We start from the raw sequence: 23,802 nt of genomic DNA on the forward strand, positions 1-23,802 counted from the left end.
GTGTAGCATCAGATAAGGCAACTCCACTCCAAATAGAAGCATGAATGAAGAAGAAAAAGAACAAAACAGTCTTCACGTCACTGTTCATGTAAACAGTGACAGCCAGCCTTATTTGCGAATGCTTTTTAGGACATCATGTCAGCCCATCAAGTGGAGAAAGATTCTATCCATGTTGCAAAAGTTCAGTTTATATTTTCAGTTTTAGAAAGTATATTCTATTTGAATTAGATAGCTTCTAATTTTAGTTTGTTACTATTTTACGAGTTCTTATTTTGATGAAGTTACTATTTCAGTTACTTTGTTTCTATTTTGTAAAGCCATAGCCAAGCTATAGATAGGCTTTTTCACCGCAACAAGAGTTCATATTGGAAAAATCAAATTAGTGACCTAGTAGCCTTAGTTATGGAGTAAAATCCATGTTCAATAGATGACATAGCCATGGGTGAGACACCTACGGCTGTTAGAACCCATCATGCTACCCCCTTCTTTTTCTTTTATCCATCTGTCTTCTCCTTTTCTGTTAGTCTTTTATATGTGAACAGAAAAGCAGGAATAAAGAGTGTGAGTGTGTGTGTCTGTGTCTGTGTGCATGCAACTTTTTCATTAAATGGTGGTGGCAGGTGGAGATGGTGATGGTGATTGTGATGGTAGTAGTGGTGATAATGGTGGGGGGGGGGGGGTAGTGGCAGCATCATGGTGGAAAGACCATTAGGACTTAGGAGAAGGGTAGTGTTTTATTGTTGACATGAAATTACTATTTCATCCATCAAATTAATCATGTGCTCATTAAAGAGCAAAGTGAAATAGAAATTCAAGACAGCTTAGAAAATCTGAAACAGCAGCTTAGCTATTTTAAAACTTCTATTTCACGGAAATAAGGTTCAAAAAATCAAACCAAACAATATTTGAATAGAAATTACCACCCTCGAAAAGAACAAGAAGCCTTGTCCCAGTGGGGTGGGATACATGGATACTTTGCCTTCCAATCAGCTCTAATTGAAATATAAATCATACTAAAACAAACTTCTTCTTTTTTTCTTGGGGGGGGGGGGTGGAAGGTAGTGCAGTGTAAGTAATAAAGCTGATTGACAGCATGTTTATGTGTTGAAATCTTTCCAAACTCATTAAAGTCAGCATAATTTCTGGAAAATCTAGCTGGTTGTCAGCAACATGGAGGCTGATTGGCCTATCAATCATTCAGCAGATGGGCCACTCCACGGCCCAACCAAATGTATGCCAGCCATATATTGACCTTAACCTTCTAATGTCAACTTCTAGGTCAAAAAGACTCAAAACAACTAAAATCAATTTTACAACGCTTAACATAAAGTTTTTATACAGCAAAAGAGTGAATTAACAGTAGAAGGTAATGGCCTGGACAACATATCCAGAAGATAAAGTGGACATAAATCAGCAACCAGCACAACTAGAATTCTCTCAAGAATTTGACATTAAAGCTGCGAAGGAAAATATACCAGTGCCACCCCTTCAGTAAAACCATCACCAACTTTCATGTTTTGAACCGCATTGGCAAAAGCATTTGCAAATTTTTCATAAATACCTGTATATTAGAGCTCTGTAAGACTTTGGAAGTATAAGTGACTGACCAGAAAATAGAAGCACAGAAACTACAAACATCTAGAATAATTTTAACTTAAAGAACCATCAAACCAACAGCTTCTTAGAAAAAATCAAACCTAAACAAGCACCAAAAGAAAGAGGGGGGGGGGGGGGGGGAGGGTGCCCCTGTTGACACCCAAATTTGTGTAAATTAGACATCTATTGTTTTCTGACTTCAATGCCCCCGGGAGGTTCACCTAAACATCTACCAGCCGCAGCTTCTATTTGGTAAAGACGAATTAGTTACCCAACCTTGATGATGAGAGGGAAGAATCATTCATTTAACTTCTTAGTATTAACGGGGATAGCAGTGGCTGTAATAGTACCCCATTGAGGGGCAACTGCACTCCTTTGGTAGATGTAAGGGAGGAGCTCTTAAATATCCCAAATTAGCGCATAGATATTATCTGTAATAAAGATAACCACCACCTGCTGGTTATGGCAAAAGATGTCAAGTTGGTTGTGCAGAATATCTTTTTTAAGCCAAGGACCTATACCTATACTATAGACCGCAAACTGAAGTGTGCATGAAGGGTAGTGGAATTGTTCAATTATTAGGTTTTATATCGATGACAGAATAAAAAGAAACGCATTTTTTGGGTGAATAAAAATATATAAACATCCTAGGGGGGGAAACAAACACAAGGGGGGAGAGAGGGAAGGCCTGGCTACGAGAACCAATGAGGGGCCAATAAAGAACTCTCTAGATCCCAGGTAACAAGAATGAGCCTGTTTCATAGGGTGTCAGCTAAGGTCCGCTAGTGAAGTTGAGCGATTCTAGAGCCAACATCATTACAGATGGCCTTCCAAATCTGGTCAGGAGATCTGGATTTGGTAGTCCATCTGCACATGTTGCACTCAGTCCAAATCTGCCAGATTCAAGCACCAAACATCAGCTTCTCAGAAAAGTTGCCAATGAAGGGCCTTTAAAAGAGGCAATCCAATGGTATTCGGTCCTGAGGGCATCTGGATGTCGGCCAGATGGAGGCATGGCTGCAAAGCCAGATGCGTCTGCTGAATGAACAACCAAAGAAAAGATGAGGGATATCTTCATCAGAGGGACAGAAAACACATGTAGGGAGTTGGGGTTTCAGCAGTTAATAAGAAGCAAATGGGTGGGGAGACAGAGGGCGACAGTTCTCCAGTCAATGAAAAAATGGCGCAGGATGTGTCCAGTGAACCGGACAAGATGGTACCAAGGAACTGCAGGAGAGGGGAATGTGGATGTGATACCAGGCAGAGGCTGTGGAGAAGATATTGTTTTTAGCAAGAAATCAAAGGTTGTTTACCACAGGAGGGAGCAGGGTTCAGCAGAGGAGGAAGTGAAGGCCAAATTGATTTGAGTTCCCAGGGGAAGGGGATTCAAGGGAGACCAAAAGCCAGGGCCAAAAAGAATGAAGGTAGAGTGATGCAGTAGAAGCAATCACTGTTCACACTACAGTCTGATTCTTCTCAAGTCCCCTTCTTCCTCCTATCTTGTTTTCTTCCTTTCTTCCTCCTATCTTATTTTTTTTAAGATGAATAAATAATAATATTAAAGAAGGAAAAGGGGAACAAGATCTTTAAGAAGAAGACCGAAAAGAAGAATTAAGACCCCAGGAGACAACAATGAGCCTGTTCCTTGGGGTATCATCAACCTGGGGATGGGGGATAGCAACCTAGAAGATACATCAAAATAGATGGCATTCCAAATTCTATTTATGGAGCGGGATTTGGCGGTCCATCTCCGAAGATTGTGCTCCAACCAGAGGTGGTGGATAGAGGAACTGAACACTAGCTTACCAATCCGATCGCAAATGGAAGTGCCAGAAAAGTTTCTCAAAATCCAAGACCAATCACAAGTAAACTCGAAAGATTGCCTCGAACGGGGCCAAATGGTGGCAAGGGCTTTTCCCCAGATGGATCTAGAGAAAGGGCAAGAAAAGAAAATGTGCTCTAGGTCTTCCGAACCATTCCAGCAAAGGATGCACTTGGGTTTGGCAGGGATGTGACGGCTAATAAGGAAGGATTGGGTGGGGAATCCTCCTATCTTGTTTATCCTCCTTTCCTCTTGATTTTGTCCCCCATTATTTGGTAGCAATGCAATCTCTTCTCTCTCGCACACGTGGATTCTATAACCTTCTTGTCACCCTTTCCTGCTTCTCTTCTCCTCCATGAGATCTTTCTATCTGTTATATCATTTTCTTCCTTCCTTCTTTATTTCCCCTAATTTCTTTTCTTAGTGATTGATCAAAGCAGCAACCCATCAAATCTTGTTTTTGTGTTGCCAATCAAGTGAGACAGCTTTTTTCACAAAACTTGATGATGAGTTTTTTTTAAGAGAGGGAAAATTGATGCAGCACAAACAGTTACTATTCATGCCACAGTAATGTGAACTACCTAGGAGATTGTTCTTCATATCTGGTGGGGCCCAAGTCCAGCTTGCAACGGGATAAATTATTCCTCATACTAGTGTGCCGACATCCCGAATGGACGGACTCATCAGTCTGCTTTTTCCTCAGGTCTAAACAAGCCTCCGATTGGTTGGCGCCAACTCCAGTTTTCAATGAGATAAAATAGGAGATGCTGTCTTTGGTGGGAGTTTTAGAGACAATGTAGGATTTTCTTATTTAATTATTGGGATAATTATGCAAGTAGGATCTTAGTTTGGATACGTTATGTAGGAAAAAATTTTAGTCAATTTAAATAGTTAAGAGTCCTAGCTTTACTGAAATATGTTTCTTTTATTATTTAAATCCTTGTATTCAGCTTGAAAAATAATAACAAAGACACAAATTATTACGGTTTGTATGTGAACTTGCACCCCCCCCCCCTTTTTCTTTTTCTCATCTTCTTATGATGCTTCTTCTCCCTCTTCCCCTACTACCAGTCAACTTCTTCTCAGGTCCCCCGTGTCTTCTTTATCCTTCTTTCTTCTTTATGCTGTCCCCCATAAAGAGAAGAAGGGAAGTTTTAGGTATGCCCGAGGAGTAAACAATGCGGGTGCCCAAAACACGGTAGAACACAATAGAGGATGCCTGTGCAGTGCTAAGGATCGAGCCAAAAGAATACTTGGAGCCATCAGCGATGGAGAAGGACAAGGCTGAGAGAGCTAGGGGGACACAGGGTCAGGAGCTTCCTCCAAATCTAGGAGGAGTTGGAGGGGAGGGTAGTGGTCTAGAATCTAGATGGAGTCAAGCTTGAGGAGGTAAGGGTAAGGCCAAATTGACCAAAATGGAGTTCTCTTTTGAGAAGATTTTCCAAATGACTTTGAAATGGCTGGCAATATTACAATCCTTGACATGACGCATCCTCAGACCACCTTCAGATTTGGTCTGATATTGGACCAACTTAGAGGGTGAAGAAATTTGGAGGCTTCTTAACCCTTCCAAAGCTATAGAAAAGGGGTTCCATGGCTTTCCCAGTAGATTTTGGGAGGGCAAAAACCCCACGGAAGTAGATTAGGAGGATTGGACAACAAATTTGATTAGAACAAGCCCACTAGCATAGGAGGGGAGCTTGACATTCCAATGTTGAAGATCCCAAAGACAGAGCTTGGATTTGAGGAGATTGACACGAAGGACGGAGATAGAATCAAAGAGGTCATAATTGAGGAGAGGGAGGTGGTTTCGGCCTCATAGAAGATTATAAGATCACCAATGAAGGCTAGACGGATGAGATTGGAGCCTTTACAACGGTTTGATCTAACGGGTCATCTTGGTCAAAACCATCAAGATTTTGAGAAATGCTTTGGTTTACAACTCTTGATCTAATAGATTGATTTCTTGGTCAAACCACCAAGATTTTAAGAACTATTTTGGTTTACAAAAAGGTTGTAAAGAAGCTGGGTGCAACTTGATTGAAATGCAGAGTCTTAACCAAACTATTGGTTGCAACTTGACTTCCATACATGGCAATACATATAAAAGCACCATTTTGAGCAAAATTTTGTTTCAAGTGGTTCATCCATTAAAGGGGGGAACTCCAAAAAGATCCCAGATCTGAATTTTTTTGGCAAATTGCCTACATATTTCTTAGTGGAACTTGGGGACTACTAAATTGCATTTACAATGAAAATTTGCTCATTTGAGAATGATTTGTGTAAGATTGAAACTTATAGGTATGTTTCTCCAAAGGTTTTGAGCATTCACAAAACCCTAAACCCTAAAATGCATCGTGTAGCCTTCATTGAACTTTGTGTATTCTAATGCTAAAATTATGTGTATAATACACTATCTATGGACAGTGTACAGCAAAAAAGTATATCATACACTACTAAACTAGTATATGAAACCAAACAAACACTTCTGGTATATCTTTATAATAAAAAGATTCTAATACTTAACAACAACAACAACAACAACAATAACAATAAGCCTTGTCCCAACTAAATGGGGTCGGCTACATGGATTCTTGCCCTCCAATCAGTTATGTTCGAGGCCATGCTAGATACAAGGCCTAAGCTATACATATTCTTTCTCACCACTTCTCCTAAGGTTATCTTAGGTCTACCCCTAGCTCTTCTAATTCCTTCAATATGGATTATATCACTTCTCCGAACAGGAGCATTTATAGGTCTCCGTTGAATGTGGCCGTGCCACCTCAAACGACTTTCTCTAAGCTTATCACTTATGGGAGCAACTCCCAGACCAACTCTAATATAATCGTTTCTTATCTTATCCATCCTAGTTTTGCCACTCATCCATCTTAAGAGACACTTAATTAGGTTCCCTGAAATTTCAAGCTGGAGATTTGACAACCAAAATGGCCAGCTGAATCATGTAGACTTTCTGTAGTTTAAAGTTTCTATGGATCTTAATTGATCAGAAGTTCTTGGAAAGGATACAGAAACTGGAATGCATTGTTTGACTTTGCCAAACCTCCCCCCTAGAGAGTGGAAACACTAATAATGGTAAAAGAGATTGCAAATTTGAAGTTGAGGTACCATTTCAACATAACTGGAATCACACATTAAAGCAAACTAATGTGCAATAGCAACAAGAAAATTTATTTTAAAGAATGGCCAGACCTCAAGTTACAAGCTGTACCAGGACATCATCCAACTTTTTCAAGGTGGATAGAACCTTCAAGATATTGTCATCAAATTCCACTATATGGGAGTTTTGGTAGCAAAAAAGGTGACTCAATCCATTTCAGCTCAACCACGAATGTTTTAATATAAAAGAGAAAATTTACGATGAAAGGTGATTTGCATACTAGATGGCAGGTCAAGCATGCACAAAAATCTTTAGGTAAGCTTAGATGGCAACTTTAGGTATACTCGAATTCTGACTATAATTTATACATGCATAGAATGGCAGGTCTAGCAAGCACCAAAAATGGCTTCTAAGCTATTCACAATAAATGATACAGAGCAACAAGACTTGCATCAATCAAATCTCAAGAAGCTTCACACTCCAACAAATTTTCCAAATACCGCTGTGGGAGACGATGGTTCAGAACTCAGTAAGGATGATTCTGGAAGAACATTATGGTGCTGTTTTGTATTCACATATCTTCTAGGCCTAGAGCAGTTATGCTGGGCAGTCAAGAAGAGGTACGTAGCTCTTTTTTTTTTCCTTAATCTTTTGCATCTTATTAGATCACACTAAGTTGGATTCAGAGCCCAAATATTCGGTTGGACATGGTGAGGTGAGCTTCCTGAAAACACAGAGCTATTTCTGACCAACATAGTAACTTGCAATCTGTCTTTCCACATGGTTCTGCTACTATCTTCTTCAGATGAAGAGATCTTAAATTTGACAACCAACAACAGTGAGAATTTCGGCACCTCTCTCAAACCCATATAAAGTGCTTTGCTATAATGTTTGTCATAAGCCCTTATGCAGTTGATGAACATTTTGGCCACTAAAACACGGTCAAATGTAACTGGTTTGTTTTCATGAGTATCGTAAATGCATCATACAATATTTTCATTTTCCAAATGAATCTTAGTTGAATACTCAATGATGAAATATAAGGTAATTCCGGTACTCACTTCAAGTGTTGAACTCACTGACGAAATATAAGGTAATTTCAGTACTCGCTTCAAATGTTGATCTTAAATATGACACTTAGTTTCACTTTTAGATGATGTTGCTAATAAATGAACCTACACTTCAAATGACCCAAAATACTTGATACAGCAAAAAGACAGTCCTTGATAATTGACATAGAAGAAAAAATTACTATGAAAAAAGCACGCAAATCCGTACCGTCTTGCACAATTATTCTGTTTGCACAAACACAAGTTTGCCCAGAATTGCGGAACTTTGCTGCAAGCTGCAACCACAAAGATTAAACAAAAATGGGCGTATTAAGGGTCATTACACCATTTTAAACCTAGTACGGGGCTGAGAATGTAATGCACAAGCTATCTATAAGAGCATAATGATATTGATCACAATAGGTAGCTGTTTCAAAGAACTAATGAAGCATTAAAAAAAATAATAATAATAATAAATGATTCCAAAAAAAAAAAATTTGGAGGCTTGCCAATTTTCTGTTGCCCAAAAAATAATTCAGCTGATCCTAAAAACTCATCCTCATCCCAATACATTATACCACCTAAAATTTTAGCAACGCAGGAAATTAAGAGAGCAATGATTTCCTAGTAGTTGAAATCAATAAATTCACAAGTATCACATGAGAGCAACTCTATTCAAAAGTGCAATTTTCATGTCAATGTGATTTGATATTCCTTGAACAAATAGAGTGAAAATCAATCTGCTGGAATAAGAGGGGGGAAAAAACAAAAACAGAAAGAGAAAAGAGGAAGGGGAGGGAGGGAATACCATAGTATGAGACAAATACATGATGAGAAACATACAACATTTGTTTTACAGATAAAGAAACTTGAATGTACAATTATCGCATCAAAGTAGAGTTCCTCTGTTTCAACTTGCATGGATGCATGACAATGAAGAGACCCCACTCTGTTTCAACTTGCATGGATGCATGACAATGAAGAGACCCCACTCTGTTTCAACTTGCATGGATGCATGACAATGAAGAGACCCCAATCACGTAGAACAGTAAAATAGAATATGTCCTAGACTCCAGGAGCTACGTCCAGCACTTACTTGATATAACATAAATACTATTAGAATATAATACAACAAAGGAAAAGGAAAGTGAAGATGGGAAAATATAATTGCTATATGTCAGTCAAATGCCCTAAGCAGGCTGCAAGAGGAAAATAACCCACAACAATATGACTTGCAACCAAAATACAATACTTCCCATTCGGCGTCATATTAATGATGTTAACAAGGGCCACCTAGTACCCTGATACATGAAAGTGAAAAAGCAGTGGCCGGCACCCATCGGAGTGACGAACTGAAATATCAGTATGAATTGGGATTTGTTCTGGAAGACCAGTTCTTGTATAAAACTGTCTTTACATGTTTCTGTGCTAGGAAACTGTACCTTGTCCAGAGATGGGCATTTGACAAACCCGTCCTGGAAATATTTCCCAATTGGGACTACAATATGAAAAATCTTGTTTACGAGCGAGGGGCAGGACAGGAGGAGGTTTAACAACAGTGGTGTGGGTGGGGATTGTCTCAAGAGACCTTCAGTTTCAGTACCATTTTATCAAGTTTTTGTTCCCCCAATAGTGCAAAAGCCGTTCCTCACACCACTATTCTCACCGGTTCATTCTTAAAGAACAAAATAACGAACATTTTAACAAACATCTACCACCTGTCATTCTGTTCCCTGAGGACAAACAATAACTGTTCTCCAGACCGTTACCAAACCCATCCTCAGCTTCCACTTTGAGAACACCCAAACAAGGAAGTAGTAGAAAGATAGAGCTAGTACATCAGTAGATGATCCCAGCTAGGACGAACACCCTTCAGAACTTAAAAACACAAAGAAAAACTCAAAGTCACATGACAGAAGACAAATAAAATGGAAGCTTTAGCAGATGAATCATAAAATTGTTTTGTTTTCAAAAAAGGATTGTCTAGACATGGTTTAGTTGTGAATTGAGAGTTGAGTAAAAATTGGGAGCACCAAAGCAACCAACAATAACAGATCTAAATCTTATAGAATAGCAAAAAGCTGCAAAACAAATATCTAAATATGATGGAACCCTTAATTACATCCCAAAGTTGAATCCTTGGTTACTGACCAGGATTCATTCCATTATGCCCAAATTTTCATGTAGGTTGATATTCTTATGCATAACAAATTTTATTGGTTCTATTAATGAAAATTCTAATAATAAATAAATATATAAAATAATGAAGATGATTTAATGTAATCTCTCAATAATAAGAATTTGACCTTGCAAAGACATGTATAGAAGATTGTTTCTGAAGGAACAAGATCTCGCCAAAGTTCAGAAGTGAAGGAAAGCATTATCATACCAGACATTCTGTTGGTTGGGATCCTCTTCCTCAAAAGAAGCAATTAGGTTTAACCACATATCATGACCTGACTACCTCACCTGAAAAATCTCTAACACCAATCAACTACAAATTCCAGGTAGGGAAGCGGTAGAAGCGACTATCCTCATCCAAGAAGCGTTTTAAACAGTTGAACAGTAACCAGGATGTGCCAGGTAATAATGTTCTTAGGTTTTGAATGAATGTATAAGCTCATATTACAGGCCATGAAAATTGGTGCACCAAAAAAGGAAAATAGATCACACTGTTATAATTTCAATTCAGAACAGAAGCTCCATCCAGATTGTAGATCTCCAAAGGAAGGGGGGAAAAAAGAACAAAAGATAAAACAAGCAGCAAATGGAAGAATCAACAAACAAATTATTTGATTATACCACTCCATAGTTACATTGAATTTATTATAAAAATAAAAATAAAAAATCACAGAATCACATTTTAATAGTTAAAGCTACTGCCACTGAAAAAAAAATCACAACTTACACTTCCTTTCACTGCGACATCAAGATCTGCATCATCAAATACTATGCAGGGAGCATTTCCCCCCAGTTCCAAGGATACCTAGTAAACAAAATTTTGATATAAATCCTAACAGAGAATGTTTCAACCAAAATAAGCTGTTGAGAAATTAAACAAGAAGAAGTCATAGAAACTATTTGTAAGTGTGAAAAGGAGTATGAATTGTAAACACAGAAAAAGAAAAAAATGCATGCACATGTGAATGAACACATGCACACACACACACACACACACACACACACACACACCTAGAAACCAATTTACATGATTGGGATAGGTTTCACCCAGTGAATTCCAGTGACTTTCGGAAATAAATATGTGAAACAGAACTTTTCAACTATTATAGCTAAATTGCCAATCAAACCAGAAAATGAGCATGGCTGCAGATTGATTATTTTGTAACTTTCCTATCAAACATAAAATAAATGAAACTGAGGTAGCTAATATGAGGGAAGAACCAGGTTGGAATCTTGAGAAATGTTTATAAATAAATTTGTTAAGATGATATTTAAATCAAAATCAAACCATAGATACAGAACATTTATTGATATTTAAATCAAAATCAAACCATAGATACAGAACACATATAAATCATTAAAGAGTTCTAGATCATTGAATAGAAGCCAATGCACAAACTCCCTGGTACAAGTGACCTTGCTTTCTGGTACATCATTTTAGCGCAATGCTTTCAGATTTCTAGAGATAAATCATGAAGCTTGCAAGAAATGGAAAACAGGAAAAAATGCACTTGCTAATTATTGAAAACATAAAATTCATACTAACACAAGTGTAGAATTCCCTAATCATAGTAACAATGATGATAATGACAGTTTAACCAACAATGAGCAAGCTCCTCTATGCTGGCATGTGGTGTCTTATTAGGGAAACACACACAGAAAAAGAGAGAGAGAGAGAGAGAGTAAGGGGGGGTGGGGGAAGGGAGGGTACCCAGTACATATGGTGTCTTCTTGCTATCTGTTGATACCTTTTTAACAGTTGCAGCACAACCTGCCATCAATTTCTTTCCAACAGCTGTTGAGCCTGTGAAGGTGATTTTTCGTACCTGAAAGTTGTAAAGGATGCCATCTTCCAGTGATATATCATACGTACAGTACCACTATTATCCACAAGGTCAGCACATCATAACAAGACAGGAGAAGGATCCAAGTAAGTACAAACCTGGGGACTTGCAAGCAGTGTGTCCCCAATATCAGAAGCATTCCCCATAACTACGTTCACAGCACCCTGAATTAGTGAAAGTGAAAGAAGAAAATTAGATACAGAATTTTTCATAAAAAAGACCGAGCAAAGAAGATATTCTTGGATATTCTACAAGAAATTTAGAACAAAAATATTCACTCCTCAGCACAATAAGCTTTAGTAAAGTATTCTTTCCACATCAGAAGCAATCTTGGCATTGTACGATTTCCCACTCGTTCTCCAACTCTTACCATCAATTACCCTTAATTATCAAAAATATAGAAATAAGTAACAACACATATGAGCAGCTCCATCTATTTATGCCAGCTGATTAACCAAATTTTCCTAACATTACAGAGTAATATATTAGAAATTTGAAAATAGTAAAAATACTACATGAGAACCAGTAGTGAATGACAGGAACAACAATGTACCAATACAATTAAGGAAAAAGTTAATCACAGAAACTGACGGCAGGAATCTGGACCTGATTTATAAGAGCTTGCAGCCAAAAATAAGGCTTGTCTGGCCAGATTAAAGGAATTGGTAGAGAGACCTACAGGTAGCAATCAAGTCTGTCAATAGGACTTTTCTCTTCTCTTCTCTCTCTTCTTCATCTTATTTACTTGGTTTTGGTGATTTGGAACCATATTATAACATCTCAGCAGGACCCACAATGAGGAAGAAGAGTCCTCATCTTATTAGGACAACTGCCAACCCATTTATTTACAATTTGGCAGCTCCATTACTAGGAATTACCATGACTGCTTTATCTCTCATTTTTAATCATCCAATGTTTTGCCCTTACTCAGATATTTGTTACGACTTACGAGGGTATTTTACTAAACAGAAATAGAGGATATATTGAACTAAGTTTGCATTCCTCCATCTTTGGGCTTGAAGTGTTCCATTCTGGTGAATACATCCTTAATCCTGCCCTTCTACATTACAGATATGCATTTCATACACAAAAAGATCCTGCCCTTCTACATTACAGATATGCATTTCATACACAAAAAGATAAGAATAAGAAACAATCTAAAACCCCAATTATACAAGTCAGAATTCAAGCTTCAAAATTAAAAATCATTTAATCATCATTTTTGGACCATAGAATATGCAGGGAATCTTCAATTACTCAGTAGGAAAAATTCAACATAATTTGTCAATAACACTTTCACATCAGAAGCAAAAATAAAAAATTTAAAGTATATAAATCTCATCAACCAGAGCACATGATACATGATAGCCACAAGCATTCCAGAACTGTATAAAGGCCAGAAGCACATGACAGCAACAAACTGACTCTCTCAAAGACAACATATCATAAATTACCGGAGGAATTCCAGCTTGAAGGGAAAGCTCTGCTGCTGCTAACGCTGTCAAGGGTGTAAGCTCAGAGGGTTTAATAACCACTGTACATCCACAAGCCAGGGCAGGGCCAACCTGATATAAGAAGAAGATAAACTTCATCATTCTGAGAAGTGAGAACAAGAAGTACGTAGGATTTCTGATGCCTATATATTTCAGAGTGAACTGTAATAAACAGCAACACACCTTCCGAGTAATCATGGCCAAGGGGAAGTTCCAGGGTGTAATTGCCCCAACAACGCCAACAGGCTGCAAGAGAAATAGAAAAGACCACATATAAATAGACATACAAGGCATAGGAAACAGCTTCAATTTTAAGACTAGGACAAGTTGGGTTTGCAACTATCTATTTTGGGTGCATAAGGATTAGCTATAGTCGGTCTTTCCTTCTTTGACTAACCTTTTAATCTGTCTAACAGCTTTGGCTTGTGCATTGTAACATGCCAGCAGGCTCTTCTTAAGCCTTAGGTATTACATTTTGCTGATTTTTCTGATATGTGGGAGAATATCTCCAGTCTTAACTGTATGTTCACAAGTTCTTCTATGAAGAAACACATTGTGAACATGTCGTTGAGACTTGGCAATAAATGATATTGAAAACCATTGGGCCATTGGATGCCATCCTACACCAGTTAGACTCATTCACCTAATAGCTTAAGCTTTTGTTCACAAGTTCTTCTATGAAGAAACACATTGTGAACGTGTCGTTGAGACTTGGAAATAAATGATATTGAAAACCATTGGGCCATTGGATGCCATCCTATACCAGTTAGAACTCATTCACCTAATAGCTTAAGCTTTTGGGTTGTATATTTCAACAAGTCAATCAATTCTGAACATCAGAGTAAATGCAATGCAACTTTATTATGAGTTCTCCAACCGCTTTAAATCAAGGGAGAAAACTGCTGATAGACGAAAAACACAGATAAATTCTTCAGGCATATATTATGTTTAAGAATGTGAGTTGAACTTTATTTGAGGCCATGCTGCCTCCAAGGTCGTGACACATGGACCTAAAGGTTCCGAGGGTCTACATTTGTGGAGGATTTTAAGGGATATCCTTCATATTTATCAAATTTACAAATGACCTTCACCCTATGTTCCTCTAATTTCTCTCTCGATCTGTAACCCAACTTAAACCATGTGAACAAGGAAGTTCTTACAGTTCTCCAGCCAAAAATCAAAGCAATGATCATGAAAACAAGATGCAGCAGCAGCAAGCTAAAATGGTCCACTGTGGACTGAAACCAAAGTCGACAAACTGAAAGCGAAGAATGGGGTTATTTCAGATTTTGAAATCTTATTCGGCTGACCATATCTATTTGCATCTCATGAAACAAATCAAGAGCTGGATCCTAATTTCCAGAATCGCACTGCAAAAGACCCGTGTACATATTTGAAGAAAAGCACTTTCTGTCCGTTTCAAGAACCGACATCGAGCTTTGATTTTCTCAATTAACGAAACCCTAAGGTGAGGGTCTAAGAGTGAAAAGTGGGGATTCGGTTCTGATATTGGAGAGCTTGTGGAGGGATAAGAATGGAGACAATGAAGAGGGATTTTAGAGAGCTCGTGGAAGGATAAGAATGGAGACAATGAGGATTCCAGCAGTGGCAGGGGAGGAGAGAAGGAAAGGGGGAGAATGTATCTATTAGGGTTTGATTTATCAATGGTCCCTGTTTTGTAAATTAAGGGATTTGCAACACCTTCAAGTTAATTTCCGCAAATACTTATCACTATTGGATTCTTACATGCCACGTGTCAACAACCAGAGGCCACATGGCGACAAATAAAAATCCGAAGAAAGGCACAACACATTTATTGCTAGGAAAGGAGTTGCAGTTTCAAAAATAGCTATATAGGGACACTGAGTTTGAACTTGAAGCAGAAATCTGGTCTCCACTTGCCTGTTTTAAGACAAATAACCGGCGATCAGCTAAAGGAGCGGGAATTATATCACCATACACACGTTTTGCCTCCTCAGCATAGAATTCAATGAAGCTAGCCCCATAGATAACCTGAAAGTGCATACACAGGAATACGGGATTATATATGCCAAGGATGATGAAAAGACAGAAAACAACTAGCAAGGCGACCAGTCAGGAATAAAGTGAACGGGATACCTCTCCAATGGCTTCTTTCAAAGGTTTTCCTTGCTCTAAAGCCCCTCCCCCCTAAAAATGATCATCTTACGCTAGTTCTTCTTTTTTATTGGGCAATAAGCAAAAATCATACTCCCCCCATTCCCGCACTCATGAATTTGATAAAAATAATAAGACCCCCTCCAACAAAAACTCCTTGACAATGGGCCCCAAATACAGCCCAACATGTATCATTAGAGAACTGCTCGAGACATCGAAACACCTTTTCTTTCCTCCCCCTTTACTAGTGCCCTTTGATGACAGCCCTATCAGATCCCGTCCCCTCCTTTGGGTTTGCCCGTGCGGCTTGGATTGAGCAAGTTCCCTCTGATCGATTCTTCACTACTCACCTAAATTGACAGTAACTTGGAATGCCCCGCCCCCCCCCCCCGCCCCCCCTCCCAACAAGAAATAAATGATCAATCAAATTCTCAGTTGATGATTTAGAAATTTGAATTCTATTTAGAAACTCATATAGCATCGAAGTAAATTTCACATCAATAGGTTCAAAGTGGTCCAAAAATATTCGACCATATTTAGAGTGCCAATTTGCTTGATTAAATTATCCAATATCTGCAAATCAGCCTTGATATTTCTATAGAAATCAAGGCTGATTAACTGAACCCCTGTTCAACACACCATGCACAAGAAGGCCATTCCTGGGTAACAGCAGCCAGAATAGCTTACGAGCAACCTTAACCAAAGCACCAAGGCCCATCCTCTAAAAGAAATCATACACAGTACATGAGCCTGCATATAGTCACAATCTATGCAGCCTTACGCCTTACTTTCATACAGAGACTGTCTCCAGACTCAAACCCATGATTACTTGATAATGAAGCCAGCATAGTTAATACTACCAAAATACTAAAGAACTGGAAGACAAGACATGAGATAAAAAGAAAACAATAACAGAATTGTGCATACCATTTTCGTAGACATTTACTCCTTTCACTTGCAGTTAATTTGCTCCATGCTACCAAGAAAAAAAATTATATAAATTAATCAACCAATAAAGGCAAGTCTTCTGCATTTGGAATCAGTAACACTAAGTCTTCTGCATTTGGAATCAGTAACACAATTAGTGTTGAACTATTCACATCCATTTAACGTATTACAGTTGAGATGTTGAAAGTTACAGAGGTATAGTCTTGTCTCAGCTAAGTTCGGTCCTTTGAGCCTTCATATACTGGAGGAGTTATCTTCATCTAATGCCTTAGGTTTTTTGGATGGACTATCCAACAATGTATCACAGCCAAGTCCAATTGTTATCCTTCCTAAGTCGATTTTCCAAGTGTGGAGTCAGCTATGTTAAAGCTACACACAAAGGGGAGAGTTGAGATGTTGGGAGTTATAGAGACAAAGTCCCATATCAATTAAATGTTCGGTCCTTGGTGCCTTCATATACATGAGGATCTATCTCCACCTAATGCCTTTGGATTAGGCACTCCAACAATTAGTAAGGTGATAAATTAATGTTTTATTTTTACTGAAACCAACTTATGATTGTCTAGTGCCAAATTAGCAAAAGATACCAAAGACCATATATACATAATAACCATTCACATGACATCCAGTCATAAAAATCAACTGTAAAGTCTCAATCTAGATAATGAGCACAACTGAGAACACTCATATAATTGCCAGTGTTCAACTCAAAGTTTCAATATGGTCAGAAAAGCAGGATCCTGTAACAAGACCAAGGCAAAGAGAGAAGAAAATAGAATTGTTTCTTGCATGTGAGCTCTAAGGCTCTTACACCTTATATAGGCAAAGAGAACATCAAAGCCTCATGTAACAGAACAAAAAGTCTTAACAAACTCACCTCCCTTTGGCAATGGAGGAGGCTGCCACCTAACTTTGACAATGAAGATAGCAGCCTACCCTTGTTGACAACTGAAGAAGCTTCAACATACACTAAGAAGACCAAAATACTACACTAATCAGATTTAATAACCCTAGAAACTGTAATGAACAGTGGGCTTATTTAGAGATAACATGTTGAAGTCATTTCAGAGCCAAAGAAGGTCACAAGACATGGCAAGAGTAATAAAAAAAGAGAGAGAGAGAGAGGACAAGATAGAAAACTCACAACAGTCAGAACAGGAGTATATATAGCTATCGGTAAAGCCTATATAGTGGAAAGAGTTTTTTGATATGCAAGTCCACCAAAAAAAAAAATTGTGTTGGAGGTTCTTGGTAAGTCTACACTCAATCTGTAATCTCAATATAATTTGAAACATTGCATGCATACTCAATTACTGTTTTCTAATTTTAAAAAATTGCATCTTAAGTTGCATGTTCTTTTATGATGCAATAACTTGGGAACAGAAAATGCTATTATGTTTTAGATTAAACCCAATACCACTCCAATATGTTTATTTTATCTTTTTTCTTCCTATCATCTGACTTGGAAAAATTGAAGGTTCACAGAATATCTACCAGCTCTTAGGCATGAAAGATGAATTGGATCCTTGATTTAAACCGACATTATACAGTTTGAATGGTTAGAAAACTTCATGATATTTTCCATAACTAATTAAGCATTGTATATATGTAAGCAAATTCCTACATGTCTCATACATTCTCAACCAGAATCAATTAAGTTTTTTCAACAAAATCTGATAAACATCAAGAGGATTTTATGGGAAATTGATCAAAACATGGCAGGGTTCTTGTAAAAAGTTCCATACAGCTGAATGTGTCATAAGCAGAAGATATTGCATCACTTGTTTCTCTTTTGCCCATGTAAGAGATGTTTGCTATAACATCACCAGTGGCAGGGTTGTGAACCTGCCATTTCAAGAAAGATCTTCAGAAAGGAATTAAATTGGCATCTACATATCTGAAGTGGATTAGATACCAAGAAAAAATTGAACCAACCAAGGAATGGAACAAACTTGTAATTAGCCTTTGGATCTCATTTAACATTATGATCTACTTGGGCTTTCCCATTTATATATGATAAAAACATCAAATAAATAAATGAAGACTAGGTTGTATACTTCAAAGGAACAATTTTGAGGACTGGTATCTGGGAATGGGTTGTCATGGACCAACACCGATCTGCAGCTTTCTGGATCAACCCAGATTGGGCAATCCAAAGTTCCCAATGATCCAATGAGGATTCTTCAAAATCATTCTTGATAAGAAGGTGTGTGATACCAGTGGCATGCAGAAAAGTGATCTTTAGAACCCAGAATAGGAGATTTAGATAACAGCCACAGTGAGTTGAATTTCTTGCACCTTATAATGTATTAGAGCTATTTCTAAACCAATTGTCATGTACTGAGTTTGTACTTTTTATTTTCTAGTTTTACCACCCATCCAACATCCTCATTTCAGCTATACTAAGCCTATCTATATGTTGTTTCTCAGCTGCTAATTGTACAATTGTCCTATAAAATTTAACTTTTGACTTAAAAGAAGTGTTGAAATCAGACAGCAAATAATGTGAATCTTATCCATCAAAAATGATAATGCAAAACCTAGTATTAAAATAAAATAAAATAAAATAAAAAGAGTTCTTTTGATAGATATAACTTCGAACCAATTACTCTTGCAAATGTAGACATAAACTCCAACAAGGACTCAACTATGGCTGTCAAATGATCAGACCCTGATCATATCAGATCTGAATCTGATTTCCATGTGCGTACCTTCATGAAGTTTGATGCATTATGGGTAAAAAAGATATTGAGCATATTAAGCACTGCTACCAAGATTTATAACTTCGCACATGTGTTCTGAACTTCTGATATGTACATCTTTCTCCTCATTTCTCACCAGATGGAGTGGTATAATGTGGACAACTTCCAAGATTCTGACAGGTTAGAAAGATAGCTTTTTGAATTCGTTATCCCTAAAGGCAATTGAGACTTGATAAATATCTGGCAAATGATTCCACAATCACATCCCATGTGATGAAAGAATTAGAAAGAAGCATTCAAGCAACTACAAAATAATCACTGTGAGAAACTAGAGCAAGAAAAACTGTCTGGAGGATGGGGGAATGGAAAAATTAGTTAAGTTGAATGGAGTTGAATTGGGACGGGAGAGGGGAGAAGAGAAGTAGAGGGGTAAAAAATAAAAATTCAAGACTTCAAAATAAAAGGTAATCTTTTCCCTTCTATTGAATACGGAATAATAGACTTAACAGGTATAATCTAATGCAGCATTCAATTTTTCAATAAGAATCTGCTTCCATTCTAGATCAGGAATTTCGGCCCAATCTAATACTTGTTAAAATTTGAAGTTCATATTTTTCTGAAACCATCTTCTAGTTATATTCCTCAGTCAAGTTTCTCTCCTATCAGAAATTTTAAACTTGGCTATTATTCTAGTTCTTTGATCTTGATCTTTGACTCATCATCAAGCCTTTACTATTCTCTATTTTAACTACCAATAAAGTTATCAACCACATCCTGATTTGAAATTTAGCCCAATCCTAAAATATTGATTAATTGATATACATAATTCTATTACTTATCTTAAAACTCCAACTTCTTCCAATGAAGAAATTGAGGATTTTCTTGTACAACAATAATTTAGAGCTAATCCCTAGCTTGTCCTACATATGGATTTATGAGATACAATCCTACATATATTTGATAACTAGATGACATAAATATTTCTGTGTCAAATATTATGCACATAAGAGACATTAATAAGCATTTTTTTTTCATGAATAACAATCTTATTGCAAGACAAAATACACTCCTCAAAGGACCATCTCGCTTTTGCTGACGATCTTATGATCTTCTCCAACGCTGATCATCGATCCATTTCTTCCATCCTCTCGGCCCTCCCCCTGTTTGAATGGTCTCCGGGTCAACCTTGACAAATTTACCCTCTTTCTCTCCGATGTCTCTAATCAGTTGCGAGCCTCCCTTCTCCATCTCTCGGGGTTCAAGCCTGACTCCTTTCTCGTTACCTACCTAGGTCTCCCGCTCATTCCTAGTAGGCTTACTCGTCATCACTGCCTTCCCATGCTTGACCACATTCGCAAGAAGCTTCAACTTTGGAAAGGCAAACTCCTCTCCTTTGCCGGTAGAGTAGTGCTTATCCGCTCTGTCCTTCAATCCTCTTATTTCTAGTGGTGTGGAATATTTTCCATCCCAAAATCCACAGTCCATGCCGTGGAGTCCTTGTTTTCTGCGTTCCTCTGGAAAGGGTGTGAAGCGTCACGCTTCATCCACCCTGTCTGTTAGTCGACCATATGTTGCCCAACCTCTAAAGGCGGTCTCAACATTCGCCAAATCTCTGATATTTGGCCTACCTTCTCAAGCTTATTTGGAAACTTGTCTCTAAGCATGACTCCATTTGGGTCAACTGGGTCTACTCTTTCCTTCTCCGGTCTAACTCCTTCTGGATGGTCCCCATGCCATCCAACCCATCTTGGATTTGGAGGAAAATTCTCTTACTACGTCCCCACGCCCTCTCTGCCATCTCTATCTCAGTCTCCACTAGTTCCTCACTTCCTCTACTTCCTTTTGGGTTGACACATGACATCCGACGGGCATTCTCTATTCCCTTTTTGGCCCCCACTCAATTTATGATATCCGCATCCCCAAATCAACCCCCTTGTCAACCTTCATTTCCAGTGGTTCTTGGACCACCATTCCCCTCCCCGTTCTCACACAGGTTTGGGACTCCCTTCCCACCCTTTCCAACTCCCCCATTAACCTAACCATTTGGCTTCCATCCCCTACCAAAACCTTCTCCACCTATTCAACCTGGAACCTTCTCCATGCCCATAACCCAAAACCCCCTTGGGCTCCCCTGGTTTGGTTCAAAGGCCACATTCCCCGGCACTCCCTTACCCTTTAGAGGGCCCTTAACCTTGCCCTCCCCACCCAATCATTCCTTATTGGCCGCCATATCCCTGTAAACCCAAGTTGTATCTTTTGTTGGAATGGATCGGAGGACCTTGATCACCTCTTCTTTTCTTGCCCTTTTTCTAGATCTATCTAGGAGAAAACCCTATCTTTCATTTGGCCCTGCTCAAGGTGCTCCTTTGGTTATACCAATGATTGGTCTTGGATTCTAAGAAACTTTTCAGTTTCTACCATTTGTGATCAAGTTGTAAGCTCATGTTCTCTGTGCCACTATCCATCATCTTTGGTAGGAGCGCAATCTCCGAAGATGGACTTCCAAATCCCCAAAGAAAAGGCTTATTGTCGTCTCCTGGGGCCTTAACTCTTCTTTTCGGTCTTCCTCTTAAAGGCCGCTTTGTTTTTCTCTTTTGTAATTTAATTATTTATTCATCCAAAAAAAATACACAGCTAAAAGGAACCACAAGAAGTGCATAACTGAAACAAGGAACGTAGTGCAGGGGCAAATAAATCTCAATAACACTCCCAGTTCTACAGCCCCTTTCCTAGCCACATCACCAACCCTTCTCATCAGCATTGCTAGGCTTCCACAAGAACAAAATAATACAGATGCCATATATCTGACGTGCCTACAAGAGAATGTATTATATCAGTGTTCCTTGTGTTCTCTCTCCATCCAACATATCGCAGAATAAGCACCAGTTCCACACTGAACCTCCCAAAACCTCTTTCCACCGAATGTCTAATGCCCCATCCTAGCAAATGGTTTTCTGCACCAGTTGAATCTCTTCCCCCCATCAGGACAGGTATATTCCAACAGAAACTAGCTTTGCAGGTATTGTGTCCTTGGCTCCAATTTTCTATTCCTCCAGAAAACAACAATACTTTAACAACAAGAAAGAATATATTTTTGTTAATCCAAACCAATAAAAGAAACTTGACAAGCACAAAGGAAATCATTTAGCTAATTCAAACCTTCATGGTATTTCCATCATATGCTTCAGTCCATTTTCCTCCTATCAGGCCTCGAGTTCTGAAGATTTCAGAAGCACTTAACCGGGCAGCAATATTTTGTGTATCCGTGCTCATCTGACCATCCAAATTTGGTAGAATCAATTACAGACAAACATGCAAAGGCACTCTTCATATGAAGAGGAAGATATTAAAACACATCAATACTAAAAACAAAATCGTATTACTCGACCTAATGCTAAACTTTAAGTGCCAGCATTCATGTAGCATGATCAAAAGCCTAATTAAATATTTAAAAAGGCCTAGGTGAAAAGGAAACTCTGCCAGGATGAATTGATGAATTGCATATGAGAAGAAATATTTGGGATCCATAGGTTCTCAAGTGAAACTCTAAAAGGAGATTCCACTAATGCTACAAGCTGACTACAGAAACCAAATGGGCCCCTAGGATATTTTTCCTTTGCATTACACTTCATAGTTTATAGAGGCACCTTTTGGTTTTGTGGATACCTCGTTTAGTTAGAATCTAGGATTGGATAATGTGGGAGCATATGAACTTCCCAGGGGTAATAGAACCTTCATGACCAAATACTTTTCATGGGGAAAGGTAGCGATTAACTCCCTTTCTGACTCTTAAACTCTCATATAGAGAGCTCACTCATCCATTAAAATTCAAACTTTCGAGAATACATTCTGAACTCCATGGGCTAAAAGCATGCTTGAAGTTTTGACTTATTTAGAATATTGAAAGTCTAATTAGATCAAACATCGAGACTCTACTGCTGTTCACCATCCTCTACTTTCCAATTCAAGCATGTCTTATTTGAATTTATTGCCATTCAAGATGGGAGATTATTAAGAAATAGTGAAGGATTTATTAAAAAAATAATAACAGAAATTAAAAGGAGAATCCTAGTGCAACATTTTCTCCTTATGGTTGTGAAACTTTAAAGCGGCAGACTGAGGTATAGATTGAACCCACTGACCGTCATCAGACATGAAATGCATTATTTTGGAGAAGAAAAAAAAAAGCAACCTCCCAGAGTACAAAACAACTCCGACCATAATATCAAGATAACTTAAAATTTGTCATTAAACCCATTAAAAGTTTAAGACCGCCTGTCCTAACGGGTTTCTGATACTCTGAAATTGAAAAAGAAAAAAAACTCCATTGTTATCTCAAATATACCTGAAAATAGAACGAATGAAAGGTCAAATGTATAACTGGCACTAGTAGACACAGATGAGAGTTGGAATTCATACCAAAACCAAAAGAAGCAATGCAAACAAATCAGAAACTACAAAGTTGATGTTCTCAAAATACACAAATGCAGTCATATACGCATCAAGATCCAATTCGATTTTTCAAAAAAATAACAAAATTAATAATAATAAGTAAATCTGCGAGTTCTAGATTGCAAACGTATATATTCATCCCATGATTGACTAACAGATAACACTCAGCAGGATTCAACAAAATAACCTTTGGGAAAAAGAGAAGTGAAGTATTGTAACCGGAGAGCTGAGAGAAGGCACTGAAATGTATCGACAGGGACGATGACGGGACTGATATACCTGGCGACAGAATCTAGAGCCATGCATGGCCGCGGCGTGGAAGGGCTGATAGTTAAGTCTGCCTACCCGCAGAGCCATTCGGATGATCGACATTGGAAATGATCTCGAACAACAGAGAATAGTCGACAACGTCACTGATGACTATTTTTCTCACTCGACACTCAGAAACAGGAGAGGAGTGC

The 23,802-nt window shown here is 38.2% G+C and overlaps 1 protein-coding gene across 1 annotated transcript in view; it reads right to left on the minus strand.

Annotated features, from left to right (window-relative positions):
• ALDH5F1 (aldehyde dehydrogenase 5F1) overlaps nucleotides 1-23,802 on the minus strand; it is a 30,845-nt gene extending 7,043 nt beyond the window's left edge. The window contains exons 1-13 of the mRNA XM_089168025.1: nucleotides 23,621-23,802; nucleotides 22,049-22,162; nucleotides 17,933-18,032; nucleotides 16,153-16,215; nucleotides 15,222-15,265; nucleotides 15,006-15,116; nucleotides 13,287-13,349; nucleotides 13,065-13,175; nucleotides 11,709-11,774; nucleotides 11,515-11,592; nucleotides 10,494-10,571; nucleotides 7,815-7,881; nucleotides 1,476-1,561 (exon numbers count right to left, since the gene is read on the minus strand). Coding sequence (XP_089024151.1) covers nucleotides 1,476-1,561; nucleotides 7,815-7,881; nucleotides 10,494-10,571; nucleotides 11,515-11,592; nucleotides 11,709-11,774; nucleotides 13,065-13,175; nucleotides 13,287-13,349; nucleotides 15,006-15,116; nucleotides 15,222-15,265; nucleotides 16,153-16,215; nucleotides 17,933-18,032; nucleotides 22,049-22,162; nucleotides 23,621-23,713 — 1,074 coding nt within the window. The 5' untranslated portion in view covers nucleotides 23,714-23,802. The remainder of the gene's footprint in view (nucleotides 1-1,475; nucleotides 1,562-7,814; nucleotides 7,882-10,493; nucleotides 10,572-11,514; nucleotides 11,593-11,708; nucleotides 11,775-13,064; nucleotides 13,176-13,286; nucleotides 13,350-15,005; nucleotides 15,117-15,221; nucleotides 15,266-16,152; nucleotides 16,216-17,932; nucleotides 18,033-22,048; nucleotides 22,163-23,620) is intronic.

The sequence above is a fragment of the Hakea prostrata genome, chromosome 9, assembly GCF_041222555.1.
Source record: "Hakea prostrata isolate BN-2017 chromosome 9, UWA_Hpros_2, whole genome shotgun sequence".
In the NCBI taxonomy this organism is placed as follows: domain Eukaryota; kingdom Viridiplantae; phylum Streptophyta; class Magnoliopsida; order Proteales; family Proteaceae; genus Hakea; species Hakea prostrata.